The following is an 18843-nucleotide window of genomic DNA, read 5'->3' on the forward strand; positions in this document are numbered from 1 at the left end:
AGCCCTGAGTTTTGATCATGCTTATCAAGTTGATCTGTCTAATGCAGTAACAGGATCCCATTACTTTAAAAAATTGCTGTTTAAATTTGATAGCAACAATGTTCTTTTATAAAATAAACTACTTGACAAGGTATTGGAAACTAAAATACTAGAAAATTCCCAGATTTTGCAATATTTTATTATTTCCTAAGAAATTCTGATATTGTTTATTGATCTATGTAAAAATGTTAAAGTAATTCTGTATTTCATGCTCAATAAATCATTTTAAAGGCACTGGCCAAGGAGCTAAATATATTCCTTCACCTTCCCAAGAAAATGAGCATAATTATTTATTGCATTCAACAGAACTGTAGTGAACCATTATGTAAATAAACAGCTTATGGAATCTATCAGCCTGTTGAACTCTTTTCATCATTAAAATAACATTACTAAAATAACTTATCATTTTGTTGATTCAGCATTATATTCATGATGCTGTTATTCTTACAGAATAATCCCTGTTGTTGTTTTAATTTAATCTAATTTCTTGTTGTTTAAAAATAAAGCCTGTGACTCATTATTTGGTGAAATGGTGTTCACTTCCATACGAAGACAGCACGTGGGAATTAAAGCAAGACATAGACCAGGCTAAGATTGAAGAATTTGAAGGAAGGGCACTGTCCAGGGGAGCGGGAAAAAGAAACGTAGTGACGTGCCTGTGCAAGACTTTGTTCCTTGAAAATAGCATAGTGATGTGGTTTTTGGTAACCACTAATGCAATTTGCTGTATTTGAAACAGGAGCGACCTCCTGCTGATGACTGGAAGAAATCAGAATGTTCCAGGGAATATAAAAATAACAACAAACTCAGGGAATACCAGTTGGAAGGAGTTAATTGGCTTCTTTTCAATTGGTACAACACGTATGTAAAGTAACTTTATTGTAAAAAATAATGCCTTAGCACATAGCTTAATTGTTTAACATCTTGCAGTCTTTGAAATTTATGGTGGGTGGGCAACAAATATTATGAGGAGGGGGGATTGCAAAATGTTTTAGAAATACAAATCCATTGAATTTTCATTCAGTGCCGTAAAATAACCCAGACTTTGGTGTAATAGAATTCTGCCCATATGCCATTAAAATAAGAAAATATGTTTTTTTAATCATACATTTAGAATTGAACCATAGTTTCATTATGAAACATTGCTTTTTTTAAATTGCAGGCGAAACTGCATTTTAGCAGATGAAATGGGATTGGGGAAAACCATTCAATCTATTACATTTCTCTATGAGATATATTTGAAAGGCATCCATGGTCCTTTTTTGGTTATTGCCCCATTGTCTACAATCCCTAACTGGGAAAGGGAATTCCGTACCTGGACAGAATTAAATGTTGTGGTATATCATGGGAGCCAAGCCAGCCGACGGACCATTCAGTCATATGAAATGTATTTCAAAGATCCTCAGGTAAATGTTGCTTCTGACTTTTTGCAAAATACGACTCCTTCCTGCCTGGTCACTATTGTTTAAGTCAGAAAAATGGATTCAGGAATGTTTTCTACTGACTATTTATCTGTGTTACTCAGACCTCCAACATTTGGATGTAAAAGGGATTGGTTGCTTTTTAGTTTTGTTTAAACAAAGATTGCTTGTAACTATGCTGACATTGTTGTAAAGCAGCTGTGGTCTTTTCTTGTAATTTTTGTTAATCTAAATAGGTTATTTCTGTTATTTCTATACTTCCAGGATTGTGTAATTAAGGGGTTGTACAAATTTCTGTTATTTCTATACTTCTAGGATCGTGTAATTAAGGGGTCGTACAAATTTCATGCCATCATTACTACATTTGAAATGATTTTGACTGATTGTCCTGAGCTCCGTAACATTCCATGGCGCTGTGTGATAATTGATGAAGCCCACAGGTTGAAGAACAGAAACTGCAAGCTATTGGAAGGGCTCAAGATGATGGACCTGGTGGGTGTTGATTACTCCTGGAGTGCCAAGAAAGTTTGTGTACCATGTCAAGCTGATCAGACAGTAAAATACTAAATTAGAAGTCCAAATATTATATGGAATATTTTGGTGGAAAACTTCCCGAATGTTATTTGCTCCTTATTTTTAAAAATCTAAAGACATACAATTGTCTAAGGATGGAGCACATGGTGATGAATCACTTCCAACCAATCACCAAGAAGGACTTAGTTCCAGCCAAGCCATATTTGGAAGTGAGACCTGTGCAGCGATTGGTCCCACTGCGTTCCTCACAGCCTGGCCAGTCTCCCGGCTACAACCCAGGAGTAAGCAGGACCCGGCAGCGGCAAAATGCCCTTCCACTTGGACTGTCAGCAGCCTGGCCAGTCCCCCACCTCCTCCCAGACCCAGGAGCAATCACGGCCTGGTGGGACAGCAACAGCAACATACCCTCCCACCTGGCTCAGCAGCAGCCTTGCCAATCTGCTGTCTACCTTCCCAATGCAGGAGCAAGCATGGGGCAGCAATGGCACATCACCCTCCTGCATGGCCTGGGAGCAGCCCATTCAGTCCTGGCCAGTCCCCCACCTGCCCTCTCTCCGACCCAAGAACAAGCTGGGCTCCAGAAGGCAGCAACAGAAATGTGCCCAGCTGCCCAGTCCCCCACCCAGCCCAGCCCCTGACCCAGGAGCAGGAGGGCTGGTCTACTCACAATAGAAAGTAATGGGTAGATAGCCTCTGCAAATACCAGATCTATCCATTGCTTCTGAATGAGAGGTAGACCAGCCCTCTAAGTAGCTGCTCTTCTTAAGCAAACATTCAATACTATCTGCCCCGCCTTGCAGAACTGGGTTTCTTGAGTATGTGCCTATGGAGATGGACAGAACTCTCCCCATCTTCATAGGCACCCTGCTGGTTTCCCCCACCGCCAGGATCCAGCTTTGCAAAAGCGGTGGGGGTGGGGTTGACCAGCAGTAAAGATGGGTAGCCAGGCTGTTTCTATAGGAACAGGAAAAAGAGAAGGAGGGAGCTGGTGGCACAGGGGTGGGGGGCAGGGGAGGAAAGGCAGAAGGAGTTGTCCCCCTCAGCGGGCACTGTTTCTACCAACAGCTTTCTAGAGCTTGTTGTATTTGTTCATACAACAGACTTTACCACTAGTGAATAAATAAAACCCTAACTGCTTAAGTTGAGTCAGTCCATAATGTTCCTTCAGTGATCTACACATTGTTGAAGAATTCAGGTGTAAATTAAAATTGTCAAACAAGATTTGTAGAAGGTATTGCACATATTTTAGTATTGATTCCTATACAAATATCATACAAATGACTTATATTGCAACAAGTGGGGACCCATAATGAACTCACAGGGAGGGGGCAATCCCCCAGCCATTTGGCTTGCACAGAGGTAGTGACAGCAGTCACAGCAAAGCAGAGACATTCAGGGTACAAAGGCTCCAGCTACTCCTCACAGACAACTTCAGGTAGTGATGGAGATAGGAAGGTTGGTTGCACATGGGAATTGGGGGGACAGTGGAAGATGCTTCTGGTTCTCTTCTGTCCACAACTTTGGTTCAGAAGCAGTTGTCTGTGCAACTGCAGACAACAGCTCCCCCCCCCCCTCCTTTTAAATTCATACTGTTTGGGCTTTTACTTCAAAGCTGAGATTTGTTGAAAGATTTTTGTTCTCTCAATGTGTCCCTGATTTGCAGATTTAAGTATCTAGAGGGGGGATCATTTTGGCTAATAGATATATTGATTTTCATAATGGCATTCAAGGCATGATAGTGAGACTTTGCATTTCAGAAGTGCCCAGATGTTTATTTTCAAGTAAAATATATAATATAGTATTTAGAAATATACTGAAAAAGATTTCAGTCAAGAATTTGTCCTTGTTTTGCATAAAGAGGAACCCTCCTGCTTTCACATCCTACCCCCAAATATTGATTATAAATCCTTTGGATCAGATATCTATATTTTTTGCTTTTGTAATTCTGTGCACTGCCAGTTACATAGTAATAGTAATGCTAATTTAGCATTTTTTTAGTACTGGCAATCTTGTCAATATGTTCTTATTCAGATGTGATTGTGATAGAAATATGTGCTTTTTGTTAGATATGGTGATGTATGGAAAGATAAAAGATGACAATAATGACTTTTTAAAAAAATCTTGATTTTGATAAGAAACAAAGTGAATTACATTCAGTAGTAATCAAATACTTATTACTTACGTTCAGTGTATAAGGTTGGAAAGATCAATCTAGACTTGCTGTAATTTTATCTAAGAAGCCCAGTTTTGTTTCTAAATGTTTGTTTCTTGCAGGAACACAAGGTGCTTCTTACAGGGACTCCCCTCCAAAACACTGTGGAAGAGCTCTTCAGCTTGCTTCATTTCTTGGAACCGGGTCGTTTTCCTTCAGAAACCACTTTTATGCAAGAATTTGGTGATCTTAAAACAGAGGAACAGGTAAATTAACAATATTTTCTTCCTCTGTATAAGATGTTGTTTGGGCAGCCTATAACTTCAAACTAGTCACTGAAAAGTTCACACCAGGGTAAGGGGAACTCAGAGACAGAGCTACCAGGTGGCCAGGGGTTCCAAGTTGCACCAGGCGCATGCCTGGGGGGCCTTGGAAAATTGCCCCGCGGCACCCCACTCTCCCGCAGCGCCCCCCTCCACCCCCACCCTTACCTTATTGAAACAGTGCAGGCTGGAGAAACGGCCTGTTCCCTTCAGACTGAAAACGGTCTGGTGGGAAGTTCTCTTCCCAGGAGATGTTGCGAGCCCCAAGGTCTCATGGGAAGTATAGTTCCAACCAGGCCTTTTTCCAGCTCCCTGGGAAGGGAAGTGAGGCTGCTTTTTCCAAGTCTGGAATCCGAGGTAAGTGTGTGGGTGTGGGATGCGGGGAAGGCAGGGGGCGCCATGGAGGGCGAGGGGGCGGAAAACACAGAGTGTGTATTGGGCACACTCTGGCCCAGCTACACCTCTGGGGGAACTTTCTTCTTAGGAAGGAGCACACTTCATCCCAGCAAGTTCAATATCAGCACTGCGCACTGCTCTTTGTTGCTGGAACTATTAACTATAGCAGTTTTGGCAAGAGGTGGGTTCATTTTGAATAGTACTCCCTTCATGCACAAACTGCTTGTCTACAAGGTGCATTGGAAGAGAACTTTTCCTATCCTGTTGACACTATATATACACACACACCATTTTCCAGCTGAATAGGAAGACATCTTTGGGGTGATTCCTGTCATTTACCAGGGAGGCAGGAACAAGGCTTTCTTCTTCCTGTTTCCCGTGAGATCCGCCTGTTCTACTTCAGTTCTTTTCCGGCCTTTAGGGAGAGCAGACATTCTTTCTGCTGTCCAGAAAAACTTTATTCAACTTATCTATACCTTTCTTTTCCCTTTTAAGTACTCTCTTCCCTTTCTCTATTTAAACTAGCTCTCTATTTCCCATTCTTCCCTCAGTTTCTCTGCTTTGCTCTGAAGATTGGGGGGAGGGGTTGGAGAAGGCAGACAGTGCTTTAAGCACATCTAGAAGAAAGGAACAATTCCGGTTCAATCTGATTTTATGGACGACGAAGGGGCGCAAATCTCACAACGTCCTGGAGGAGCAGATTCTGATGGGCACAATCCACAGGACTGCCTTAGCCAATGATGAGACATCATGGCCTCCATTAGCAGTGAAAGAAGTAAGCGTGCCAAAATTGCAGCCTCCAGAATGGTGCCCAGGTTGTTTGTGAGTGCTCTTGCTGCCCGAGAAGCAGCGGCTGCGAAGATGGGTGAGCAGCAGGGTAGTTCTGCTGGAGCGGAAGCCTCTTCTTCTTTCCCTGACAGCTCAGCAAGACATTCTACATATGGTAATGTTACTGCAGCGGCTCCCTCACCCTTCACCCAGATGTTCTAGATTATTTAAAAGAGACCATGCAAGAGCAAATGGAGCTCTTTTGCAAAAGAAGGGGCATAGGGACTCACCCTGGGAACCCATCTTCACCCAAGGCCAGAAGGATGCCTCCCATAAGAAGGGATTTGGGGAGGGGGCTCAAAGGAGTCCATTAAGACTGCTCAAAAACATACGCCCATGAAGAATTTCTTCATCATCCTCTGAGAATGACACAGACTCCAGTGAGGGCGAGTTCATGACAGAGGATGAAAACAAGAAGGAGATCCAGGTTCCAGAACAGGTTCTTAGATGCTTCAAGGCAGAAGATTACCAGTATCTTTTGTCCAAAACCCTTTCTGTCCTGTACCTCAAGGAAGTAGGAGAGGGGACTGAAAAGCCAAAAAAGTCACCAAATATAGACTTGTGGCACCTCCCCTGACCGCTCGTCCCCCTGGGGAGAGTGTGCCGTCCCACCTCCCTTTACCTGGGGGCTGTCCTCCCCAGACGATGTTTTAAATAGTCTCGCCCACAGGGTGCCTCAGCTTCTGGTGCACCCTTCCTGCACCCTTCCTGCACTCCTCCCCTCGCTCTGTTACTTCACTGAGCGAGGGTTGGTCTGCCTACCAGGCTTCCCACCACTCCCCCTTCCCTGTTGTACTCTCACAGGGTTGGGGCTCAGCTCTGGTCTCCCAGCCTGTTCTACTGCACAGCTGGGCTGCAGGACCCTTCCTCTCCCTTCCCTTCTGGGCTAAACTGTTCACTTTCCCTGCCTCCTCACAGGTCTCCCTTCCACCCTCTTCCCTCTGCCAGTGCCCCTGAGCATCCTTTCCCACCCCCTTATATCCCTTCCCCCTGCCAATTCCCCTGCCTCGTCCCAGCTGCCGTCCCTTCTGATACCCTTCAACAGCTTCAGCTGGGACTAGGCGAGCCCGGCCGGGCTCAGAGCCCCGTCCCTTCACTCCTTCATCCTGGCGCGTTCGCACCGGTGGGTCGGTTGATTGATCTGTTGAAGGATCGACAGATTGGGAGATCGGTCTCCCGGGAGGTCCCCGGGTCGGTGCGTCGACGCTGCAGGGAGGCAGCGTCCCGCTCAAAAGGAGGGGTGGCGGATCGCCGAGCACTATCTCCTCCAGGAGAGCGGGCGTCGCCGCGTCCTCCTTCGGCTTTCCAAGTCCAGGCGCCGTGCAGGGGCTCGCGCCTAGACAAGACACAAGGGTCACAGGACATTTTTCCCAAGATGAGCTCTGATAATAAAGTTTTTTCCTTTTCCTGAATTCTTTGAGGACCATCTTAGAGCTGATTAGGAGAAGCCCATAGCTAATAGACAGTATACTGGATTTATTAAGAAACTGTATACCATGCCTGATTATGCTAGCATACTCTTGCAGGTACACCTGGTAGATGCTCGTATTACAGCCCTCCAGACATCAAGACTCGTCACTGAGGATGGAGAGGGCAGCATTAGAGATCTACTGGATATGACAGCTGAACAGTGCTCCCAGAGAGCTCATGAAGCAATGACCCTTTCTATAAAAGCATGTGCATCGGATTCCATTATTTCCAGGGCTGCTATCAGATTGGCCAGGAAAATGGTTGGACTCCTTCCTGAGAACAACCATAAGCTGATGGAGGAGCCAGCTGTCTACTCAAGGCAGTGGCCTTTTCTGCCAGTGGTACCCTAGGTGCTCTGACCTTCTTAGCCCGAGCTATGGCATCCATCAAGGCTTTTCGCAAGCACACCTGGAACCACCCACACCACTCCTTCAAGAAAAACTTCCCTGGCAACAAATTCAGTAAAGAATGACTCAGAGCCCCTCACAGTGGAGTAACTGCTGGCCTTCAATCAAAGATGGGTCCTCTCCCAAGCAAACTAACAGGCCACTGACGTGACCTTACATGGCTACATTATTGAGTTTATCTCTTTCCACCAGAGCACTACATTCTATCTCCATCAGCAAAGAATCCAGCCAAGAGGGAGAGAATAATCCAAGCTGTGTCACACCTGTTTGAAATTCGAGCTATAGAGTGCTGGTGAGCTACCAAAAAGACCATGGTTTTTTAGTACATATGAAGAAGAGTCTTCTCTTTCCTACCCATCTGCTGGAGCACCTGGGGGTAATTATGGTCACCAGAAACTGTCTGTTTGTCACTCACAAGAAGATTCTGAAGATCAAAGAGATGGCCTCATCCGCAATCCTCAGTTCATAGTCATCTATTATAACACTGTCAAGTTTGATGGGGCTACTAGTTTCCATCATGGATGCTGTGCAATGGGGATGATTTCCCTCCAGGAAACTCCAGCACCTACTTCTACCATATCAATGGCAAATCTGCAACAGGAGGGATATTTCCATCATGGTTCCAAGATAAGTCAAGATCAGCTTAGCTTGGTGGACCAACACTAAGAATGTGGCATAAGGCAAAAGCTCTCATCACACATCAGACATCAGATAATCACCAACACCAGATAATCATCAACACCAGTCTGTCAGACTGGAGAGCCATGCTGGACAACATTCTGGTCCAAGGCACTTTGTCAGTGATGGAGTAATCCCTTCCCATAAATCTTCTGGAGTTGCAAGCCATATGACTGGCCTTGATCCACTTCCAGAATCAGATTCTTCACTTCCATGTCTTGGCACGTACTGACAACATTATAGCCAACGGATGCATCAACAAGCAGGGCGGGTCAAAATCGTTTGCGTTCCACAAAGAGGCTCACATTCTGCTGATAGAGGCAGAGAGAAACCTATTGTCTATATCAACAGAGCACATCAGAGGGGTGACCACTGTTTAAGCAGATAGTTGAACTGTCATAACATCCAATTGGGCAAGTGGCAGCTTAAGACAGAGCTTTTCTTCCTGATCATGAGGCAACTAGGACAACAGCAGTAGACTTTGTCACTCATGAGAACTGCCAACTCCATGTTGTGATACTTTCATCCTTCAGTGGAAGCCATGGATGCCCTGCCAATAGATTCGCCTCCAGGTCTGATGTATGCCTTTCCTCCAGTTCCGATGTTACCCAAGCTTCTTTTCAAGATCCAAGAACAAAAAGTGGAAATCATCCTGGTAGCCCAACACTGGCCCCATTGGCCGTGGTACTCTACCATCCATCAGCTACTGGCACTTCTCCCCTCCCTTGCCTCACCTTCTGGATCTACTTTGACAGGGCCCTTTCCTGCATCTGGATATGGACCATTTGCATTTAACCACCTAGTGTTTGAGCGCCATCAACTCCTGTTCCAACACCAGTTCCAGCCAGGACATGGTACTTACTATTCCAGCAGTGAGATGTTCTACAAACCACATTTATGATGCCTCAGAGAAGGCCTTTGTACATTGCTGCAGGAGAAAGAAGACAGATCTTATTGCCGACCCGACATTCCCCTCAAATTTCTTCGCATGAAGCCTGTCTTCCTGATAGCAATCACTTTGGCACACATAAGGATAAGGTGGTCCTAAGAATCAACCCAACCTTTGTCCCCAGAATGAATTCTCCATTCCATCAGTGACAGGAAATCTGTTTACCTACCTTCCGTACCCATCCAAAAGTCCCAAAGAGATCAAATGGCACACTGGACATTAGGACGGCCCTCAAAACCTATATCATTAGAACTCATAGCCCAAGGAGATCTGAGGTTATGTTCATAGTGGTCTCTTCTCCTAACGTCTGCCAGAAAATCACTGGAAGGCATAACAGCTCATACTATTCTCAGTTCTGCTAACAACGCAGCAAGGGCAAAAAATGTTTCCCTTGAAGGAATCTGTAAGGCTGCTACATGGTCCGTAGTTTCTACTTTCCTGCCCCAAGATCAATGTCTGCAGTTCAGGAGACACTGCCTTTGGACAAAAGATTCTTCAACATGTTCTAGAGGCAAATGATGATGACCCACCCAAACCTTATGGATACTGCTATGGGAGGTCCCAAAGGTGTTCTCCTACTCAGATGGAAAATGACCATTGGTACTTACCTGTGAAAGGTCATTGTCAGCTGAGTTAAGGAGGACATCTTGCCCTGCCATATCATCGTCTCTCACAGGCAATGTTCATAATTAATGGTTCTGTCAGGTTACATGACTGTACTCTATTTTTTCTATGATGATATCTTTCTGTTCCTTTTTTCTGTACTCATGGTATTATAATAGTTGACTGCTAAAAGGACTACCAGAACTGAAGCAGAAGGGGCAGATCCCACAGGAAACAGGAAGAAGGCAGCCTTGTTCTTGCCTTCCTGGCAAATGATGGGAACCACCCTGAAAATGTCCTCTAACTCAGCTGAAAATGGCATTTCACAGGTAAGTACCAAAGGTTGTTTCCTAATTTTAAGGTGTGCACATGGATACTTCAGTTTGTAGTCAAATATTTATGGATAGTGTTTACGAAATATATATTACAGCATTAATAACCATTTCATACTTCTCAGCCGTAGAAAAAAGCAATTATACTGGCCCTGGAAGGAGTGGTTGTGTGGGAGGGAAGTGTTGTATATTCAAATATCATGGGATCTCCAAGTTCATGTAGTGCCTTCTGTGTACAATGAGAAAAGCTGGTGAAGGAACATCTGTACACAAGACTCATTTTTAGTTCTACCTTTAGTGCAGCATGTGAACAAGTATATATATTTACTATGGAGTTTGTCAATTGACCCAACCTCTTCAGTGATTGTGGAAGGAAATATTAACACCAGATTCATAGAGGGAGAATACCAGGTTCTCTTTTTCCATGTATCTCATTTCATTATCTGCTTTATAATGAACCATCATCAGTCCATCAATGTCAGTATTGACTATTAAGACTGGCATTGACTTCCCAGGGTCTCAGGTAGAGGTCTTTTACATCACCAACTGCCTGGTCCTTTTAACTGGAAAGGCAGCGATTGAATGTAGGAACGTCTTTCACTAAACCACAGATTACAATGCTGATGTTAAAACATGTAAACGTTATCATTATTGGTGGTGGTGGAAAATACCATCCAATCATAGCTGACTTGCGGTTCCCTGTAGGGTTTTCAAGACAAGAGTTATTCAGAGGTGGTTTGCCATTGCCTCCATGTGGGCTGAGAGAGTTCTGAGAGAACTGTGACTTGACCAAGATCATCCAGCAGACTTCATGTGGAGGAGTGGGGAATAGAGTTTACTGTTCTTAAACGATTACATCATGTTGGCTGTCTTTACCGTTTTTACTTGTATCTTACAGCTGTTAACTTACTGAGTTCACATGATTTTTAACCTGGTTGATTGCTCTGTTAATAGCCATCCAATTTTGAGTGTCTGATTTTTCAGTGAAGTAAGTTTTAATGCTCGTGTGGTTAGTTTTTATGTGGTTTTTAAAAGATTGTTTCATACTGGAATGCCTGGAATGATACAAAGTGATACTATTTACATTAATGTCTTCAAATTGCAATATTATAGTGGAGAATGTTGTATGTAAGAGGACTAACCGAGTATAGAAAGTTTTGTGCTAAAAGTACAAAGGGCACTATTTTTACTGCTTTCAAAAACAAGTATTCAACTGTGAACTGTATTCTAGGTTCAAAAACTCCAAGCTATTCTGAAGCCAATGATGTTGAGACGTCTTAAAGAAGATGTGGAAAAAAACCTGGCCCCCAAGGAAGAGACTATTATTGAAGTTGAATTGACAAACATTCAGAAGAAATACTATAGAGCCATTCTCGAAAAGAACTTTACATTTTTGTCAAAAGGTGGTGGTCAAGCAAATGTACCTAATCTCTTAAACACTATGATGGAATTAAGAAAATGCTGCAATCATCCATACCTTATCAATGGTAGGTCTAATTTTTATTCATTTTTAAAATAAGACTATTAGAGGACCGAGTTAGTTTTTATGAACAGACGTTAGAATGTGGTTTTTGATTAAATTTTATCTGAAAACTTTTGGTAAACCTTTATCTTGTACATTAGAATGGAGTGGTGTGGAATATCCCTCATGCCATTCGCAGTTCATTCTTACTCTCCAAAGCAATGAAACAGGCCACCGGAGCAGGAAGGGGGGAATGAGTTCTTACAGGTCTTGGCAGGATATGTAGGGCTTGTTGAGGGTGGCAAACATTTCCTTACAGTGGTCTAAGGCATTGGTGTAGCTGAGCACTGAACTAGGAGGTGAGCTACATCAGCTTCGTGGCCATGATGATTGCAGTGGTGAAGAAAAAGTAAAGTGCTATTCATAAAGCCAAGATAGGAACAGCATGGCAATTTAATAACCCAAATCCTTCCTGTTGGTTTAAAACAATCAGCCTCCACCACCACAAAGTCACAAGCACACGTATGCCCCTCCCAAGCCTGTTCGCTCTTTTTGTATTTCTGCTCTTGTAGTCACTGCACTAAAAACATTATCTCCCTTCTCATTCATATGTCCAGCAAGTTTCCCTTGGTAAGTGTCATATATTGCTGAGTTCCACTTTCCAGGCCATATCCAGGGAGGAGACAAAGCTACAAGAGCCTGTGTTTCATAATTTCCTTTTTTGTGGAAGTGAGCCGCAGCCTGCACTCTGAAACCTGAGTCAGGTTGAAAGCAGGCTAGGGTAATTCCTGGGATTAATAAGGAAATAGAGCATACTGGTCAGGTTTCCCTTAATGCTGCATTTCCGTCATCTAAAGCAAGTCTGTAATGTTAATGTGAATTCAGAAACTGTGATGGGGGTAGGGGGATAAAACCAGGAATTTTCTCTGCACACTAGCACTCCGCTTTACTGGTTCTGGTGGGTTTTCCAGGCTGTGTGGCCGTGGTCTGGTAGATCTTGTTCCTAACATTTCGCCTGCATCTGTGGCTGGCATCTTCAGAAGTGTTATCACAGAGGAAAGTCTGTTACACACTGTGTCCAGTGAGAAGGGAATGTTTTAGTGGGGTATATAATGTCGATGTCCCACGCTTTACGCCTAGGCTAGTTATACCTGAACTTTCTGATAAAGTTGTAGTGGTTAATCTCTTTCCCTTGCTGTATGCATTCATAAGAAAGCCAGTATGGTGTAGTGGTTAAGAGCAGTAAACTCTAATCTGGAGAGCCGGGTTCGGTTCCCCACTCCTCCACATGAAGATTGCTGGGTGGACAAGTCGCATTTCTCTCTGAACTCTCTCAACCCACACAGGGGTAGGCAATGACAAACCACCTCCAAATGTCTATTGCCTTGAAAACCGTACAGGGTCTCCATAAGTGAGATATGACTTGACAGCATTGTCCACTACACATGCATTTCTAATGGCACAAATCTCCCAACACCACATTTCACAGGCAAGGTTCCTTTAAAATGAAATGTTTGTACCACCTTTGAGGCTCAAATAGCCCACTGACAGTGATTGGGGAATGAATTCAGATCAGATGAAGCATTCTCCTGGATGGTGTAGGCCATCTTGTTGGGTTGGTTCCCACTCGCTGTCGAGGAGGCAGGAAATACTTCTCGGTCGCTTCCTGTTACACTAGCGGCCATTTTAGACCCCAGTATCTTCCTGCCTTGTCGAGAGAGAGCAGCAACTTTTGAGCTCTGCCATTTTCGTCTTTGTTCGTGTTGTCGTTTTGTGTTGTGGATTCGTTGTCAGATTCGTTAGTGTTGTCTTGGTGGCCTCTCGTCCCTGGGTCCAGTTTGCGGGGTTCCTGAACGTGTACGGGCTCTTCTGCAGTTTCCCGCCAAAAAAGGGAGGCTGCCTCAGGAGAATGGCAATGGCGGCATTTTCTCCTGACAGAGAGATGTTCTGCCGCTCTGCCGCTGAAAACACCAGGGCATCAGCCAGAACCTCCCGTTCTCCCCCAGGCATCCATTGCGCTGAGAGGGGAGAACCATTGACCCGCTCCCAGGGCAGCGGAGAGGCTAGCAAGAGGAGCGGGTCTAAGGCGCACAAGCCGAGAAGGCACGCATCGTCGGCCGAGCCGAGTATGCGACGCCACCAGCGCTCCCCGCAGTGAGGAGAGACGCGGACGCCAGCTTCAGGCGCCGTACAGGACAGTTCCCTGTCTCCCTTCCCTGCCTGCGCTTCAACGAGTAGAGCCCTTTCAGGGTCAATTGCTCACTGCAGCCGGCTCAGGTGAAGTCCCAGGAGCGACGGAGCAATCTTTGAGCAGGCAAGAGGCCGCTCGGTCAGGGAACCCGATGCGGGTGTGGGGGGTGGTTGCTCTGCCCTTTCAATGGACAAATTTCACCCCAGAGACCCTAGTGGCTCTGATGGATGCCTCCATTAGGAGGGAGGTGGGTAGATACAGGATGCCTGCCAGTTCTCTCCCTTCCTCCTCCAGAGCCAGAGCCAGATCACCCAGAGGGGACTCCAGGGCCAGGGTTTCACCAGACTTCCCCATACTCCACAGATAGGAGTGACCTTAGTGAAGGGGAGGTAGACCTGGACTCGGACTATTTCTCTGAGCCAGAAGGGGAAGTGCAGGAGGCCCCAGAACACTCCCAGCGTCTTTTTAAAATTGAAGAGCTGGTTAACCTAATGACCAAGACCATCTCCATTCTTGAATTGAGGGACTCTGCAGAAGCAGAGGACCCCAGCACTTCAGCGGCGTCTGCTTCCAACTAACCCATTAAAAGTTGCCCAAAGGGGCTTTCCTCCGTTTTTCCTGTGGAGGAGGAAGCACAGAAATTTTTTCCAGTTCCAGAATTATTTGTTCGTAAGATCAAAAAGGAATGGGTAGACCCCGCCTCTAGTAAGGGATTCCCTTCGGCTTACAAGAAGCTTTATCTGGGTCCCGACCATTTGTCCAGTTTGCCTAAAACACCTTTAATAGATGGCCCTGTTTCTGCCCTTCATTCAGGGGGTTTAGTTCACAGGGATGGCCAAGGAAATCTGAAGGATCGGATGGACAAGAAGTCAGATGTTCTCCTACGAAGAGTTCACGAAGGCCTCGCCATGCTCCACAAAATTCCCGCTCCGTCTGCCACAGTGGCCAGGGCCACTATCCTGTGGCTGAAGAAGATTCTGTCCATCATCCCGCCTCAGGATCGAGGCATCAGGGAAGGCACCGAAAGAATGCTTATGGCATGTCCTTCCTGGCTGACGCTTCCCTGGACGAGCTCATTACATCCTCCCACACCATGGCCACGGCTTCGGTGATCCATCAGGTCCTGTGGCTCAAGCCTTGGCTTGCCGACACCCAATCAAAGAATGTGGTGTCTGGGTTCGACTTCCAGGCTGGGATCCTATTTGGCACAGAGTTGGACCACATTCTGGTCCAGACCAAGGATAATAGAAAGGCCATGCCAAGCTCCGTGAGGTCAGATAAACCATGTTTTACACCCAAGCCAGGGTTCCGCAAGTTTCGGTCGTCATTTCACACCAACCGTGACGATAACAAATCCACCTGGGCTCCGCAGAACTCCTTTCAGAAGAAGAGCGACTTTCAGAATCAGGGGAGGCAGCACAAGTCCTTAAAGTTGGGGTCCGGCAGCAACAACAGCAATAAGGCGTGACTGTGGGAGTCTTCCTGTCGGCGGGCGGCTGTTGTCTTTCCACCACCTCTGGACTGGACTGCACATAGACTCTTGGATCCAAGAGATTGTCTCCAGTGGTTACTCTCTAGAGTTTCGTCGCTTGCTGCAGGACAGGTTTCTTCCTTCTCTGGTCAGCTCCAGACCAGAAAAAAGGGAAAGACTGATGACAGCGGTCAATCATTTATTGGAAATTCATGCCATCGAACCGGTGCCGAAGGATCAGATCGACAGGGGGGTCTACTCCCATTTTTTCACAGTCCCAAAGAAGAACGGGGATGCCAGGGCTATACTCAATCTTCACCACGTCAACCTCTTTCTTCGACGATTCCGTTTCCGCATGGAGATGCTTCGGTCCACAGTAGCAGCAATCCAACGGGGGGACTTCCTCACGTCCTTGGACCTGGCCGAAGCCTACTTACATATCCCCATTCATCCCGGGCATTGCCGTTACCTTCGATTCGCAATAGAGAACCACCACTATCAATATGTAGCCCTTCCCTTTGGACTTGCCCCGGCTCCGAGAGTCTTTACGAAGGTGCTTGTTGCCCCCATCGCATTCCTGAGGCAGCAGGGTATCCATCTTCACCCGTACCTCGACGACATCCTCATCCGGTCCAGGTCTCGGAGCCAGGCGGTTCAGGATGTCGTTCAGGTGCAGAACCTCCTGTCAACCTACGGGTTTGTTATCAATCCGGAGAAGAGTACGATCACTCCCTCACAGAGGATGGAGCATCTGGGGGCCGTGATCGATACTTCCGCCTGCACTCTCTTTGTCCCCAGTCACAAGGTGCAGAAAATCCAAATGTCAATTCTGCAGGTCTTGGCAGCCAGAACATCCACCCTGTTGCAGCTGGCCAGTCTGTTAGGGCTCCTCCTCTCTACCATGGACTTAATCCAGTGGGGGAGGATGCATGCCAGGCCTCTCCAGGCGTTTCTTCGGCCCTTTGCCAGGCAGATTTCATACAAACAGGACTGGCAGCTGGCCATCTCCCTGTCCGTGCGCATCAGCCTAAAGTGGTGGACGCAGCAGTCCAACTTATACAGGGGGAAGGTGTTTGCACCCCAGCAGCAGATTCACATGTACGCGGATGCCAGTCTGACTGGCTGGGGGGGGCCAAACTCAAATCTCTCGTGGCCCAAGCTTTCTGGTCCAGGTCCCAGGTGCAGGCTCCCATCAATGTGCTAGAGGTCAAAGCCATCTTCCTAGCCCTCCGGTCGTTCAGAGAGAAGATCCGGAAGTCCCATGTAGTCATACACATGGACAATGTCTCAGCCAAGTACTACCTCAATCACCAAGGGGGGTCGAGGTCCTCCAGTCTGCACAGGGAAGCCTTCTGGATTCTTCTGTGGGCAGAGAACAACGTGGCCTCTCTCAGGGCCGAGCATGTCAAGGGGAGCCTCAACACAGAGGTGGACTGGTTGAGCAGGACCAGACTCTCACACTCAGAATGGAGACTGAATCCAGTGGTCTTTTGACGCCTCGTGTCAATGTGGGGAACACCTACAATCGACTTGTTTGCCAGCCCGGAGAATGTGCAGCTTCCAACCTTCATCACCAGGTTCCATTACCCCCAGGCTTGGGCAACAGACGCGCTGTCAGTCCCCTGGCCACTGGGTGTCCTTTATGCCTTCCCCCCTCTACCCGTCCTGCTGAGACTTCTCCGACGGGTCCAACAGCAGAGGAGAGAGTTGATCCTCATGGCCCCTTGTTGGCCAAGAAGGCCGTGGTTTTCGGTCATCCAGGAGAGGTCCATAGCACCACCTCTGCATCTCCCCGTCCTGCCAGATCTTCTGTCTCAAGGTCCAATCGTGCATCCAGATCCCGGGTGGCTCAATCTGACCGCCTGGTGCTTGAGAGGTGAGGGCTGAGAAGAAAGGGCTACTCCAACAAGGTAGTGGAGACTATGCTGACGGCCAGAAGAAGATCTACCATCAATGTCTATGCCTCCTGGAAAGCTTTCATTAGGTATTGCAGGCGCAAACATGTGGATCCAGAGGCTCCCTCCTCCGCTATCGTTCTAAAATTCCTTCAGGAAGGGTTCTCCCTGGGCCTTAGAGCTTCCACCCTTCGTCGCCAGTTAGCCGCTTTAGCCACCATCTTACCTGAGATTCAAGGTCTACCAGTCACCAGGCATCTGGACATCATCAAATTTCTGAGGGGAGTGAAACAGCTCCAGCCTCCCGTAGTCCACAGATACCCTTCCTGGAGACCACACGTAGTCTTGGATGCGTTAACCCGATCCCCTTTTGAGCCCGTCCAGAGTATCCACCTCAGATGGTTAAGGATGAAATTATTGTTCTTAGTGGCCATCACCTCGGCCAGGCGGGTTTCAGAAATTAGGGCCATGTCCAGTAATCCAAATTTCTGTCTTTTTTCCCCGGATAGGGTCGTGCTAAAACTGGATCCTTCATTTCGATCCAAGGTCTCATCAAATTTTCACATGAGACAGGATGCAGTTCTACCAAATTTTTGTCCTAAGCCCACGCATCCCAGGGAACGTCTGTGGCATCATCTGGATGTGCGACGTTCCCTCAAGGCCTTTCTGATTCGCACAGTACAGTTCAGAAAGTCAGAGGTGCTGTTCATTAACATAGCACAGACAAAATTGGGGGAGCCCATGTCAGCGGCAGCCATTAGTTCCAATATAAAGACTTGTATTGCAGAGGCACACAAGGCTAACCATCTCCCAGTCCCGACAGGACTTACGGCTCACTCCACCAGGAGCGCTGCAGCAAATGCCGCTCTGGTGAAGCATGTTTTTCTGGAAGAGATTTGTAGGGCAGCCACCTGGGCTTCCCCCTCTTCCTTTGTCTGGCACTACGAATTGAATTCTGTAGATGCTATCCAGGCCTCCTTCGGAAGAAGGATCCTGGAGCACGTTATTGGAGATTAACAGAATCCCACCCTATTGGGGCACTGCTTGGGGAGTCCCAACAAGATGGCCTACACCATCCAGGAGAATGACCCATTGGATACTCACCGTGAGGGGGTCTTCTCCTTGGTGGTTGTAGGCCATCTTGGCCCTACCTGTTCTGCTTCCTCTCCAATGTCGTGCTTTGTATTAGTTTATCAGAGCTCACTACAAATGGAAAATTGATTCCTAGTTCTCGGTCCCTTCCAGGGCCAAATGTTATTGTTATGGTTATGGTTATGTTTGTTCCTGTGTCATTGTTAATGTTGTGAGTTATACTCGGCTACGTCAGATACTGGGGTCTAAAATGGCCGCTAGTGTAACAGGAAGCAACCGAGAAGTATTTCCTGCCTCCTCGACAGCGAGTGGGAACCAACCCAACAAGATGGCCTATGACCACCCAGGAGAAGACCCCTTCACGGTGAGTATCCAATGGGTCGTTTTTCTTTGTATTTAGGGGGACCATCCCCCTTTTTACTTTTTCCCTACACATCTTGGGCACCCTCTGGGTTTACAGAAACACCCCTTTTTTCTCCTGGAGAGAATCATAACTGTAAGAGGTTTTCATAAAACTTGCTGCATTTTAACATTTTTATTTCAAAGGCCAAGAATTAGCAATACTCATACTTTAGCACCAGATTTTTAAAGGGTTGTGTA

At 46.5% G+C, this 18843-nt stretch overlaps 1 protein-coding gene across 6 annotated transcripts in view; it reads left to right on the forward strand.

The window, feature by feature from the left end:
- The window catches only part of CHD7 (chromodomain helicase DNA binding protein 7), a 202266-nt gene that overhangs the window by 137314 nt on the left and 46109 nt on the right, over window positions 1-18843 (forward strand). For all 6 annotated transcript variants that reach the window (XM_048508624.1, XM_048508629.1, XM_048508628.1 and 3 more), the window contains 6 exons: window positions 546-688; window positions 778-900; window positions 1202-1445; window positions 1776-1952; window positions 4269-4412; window positions 11364-11619. In XM_048508624.1, the coding sequence (XP_048364581.1) occupies window positions 546-688; window positions 778-900; window positions 1202-1445; window positions 1776-1952; window positions 4269-4412; window positions 11364-11619 (1087 nt within the window). The remainder of the gene's footprint in view (window positions 1-545; window positions 689-777; window positions 901-1201; window positions 1446-1775; window positions 1953-4268; window positions 4413-11363; window positions 11620-18843) is intronic.

This window comes from Sphaerodactylus townsendi, linkage group LG09 (assembly GCF_021028975.2).
Source record: "Sphaerodactylus townsendi isolate TG3544 linkage group LG09, MPM_Stown_v2.3, whole genome shotgun sequence".
Classification (NCBI taxonomy): Eukaryota; Metazoa; Chordata; class Lepidosauria; order Squamata; family Sphaerodactylidae; genus Sphaerodactylus; species Sphaerodactylus townsendi.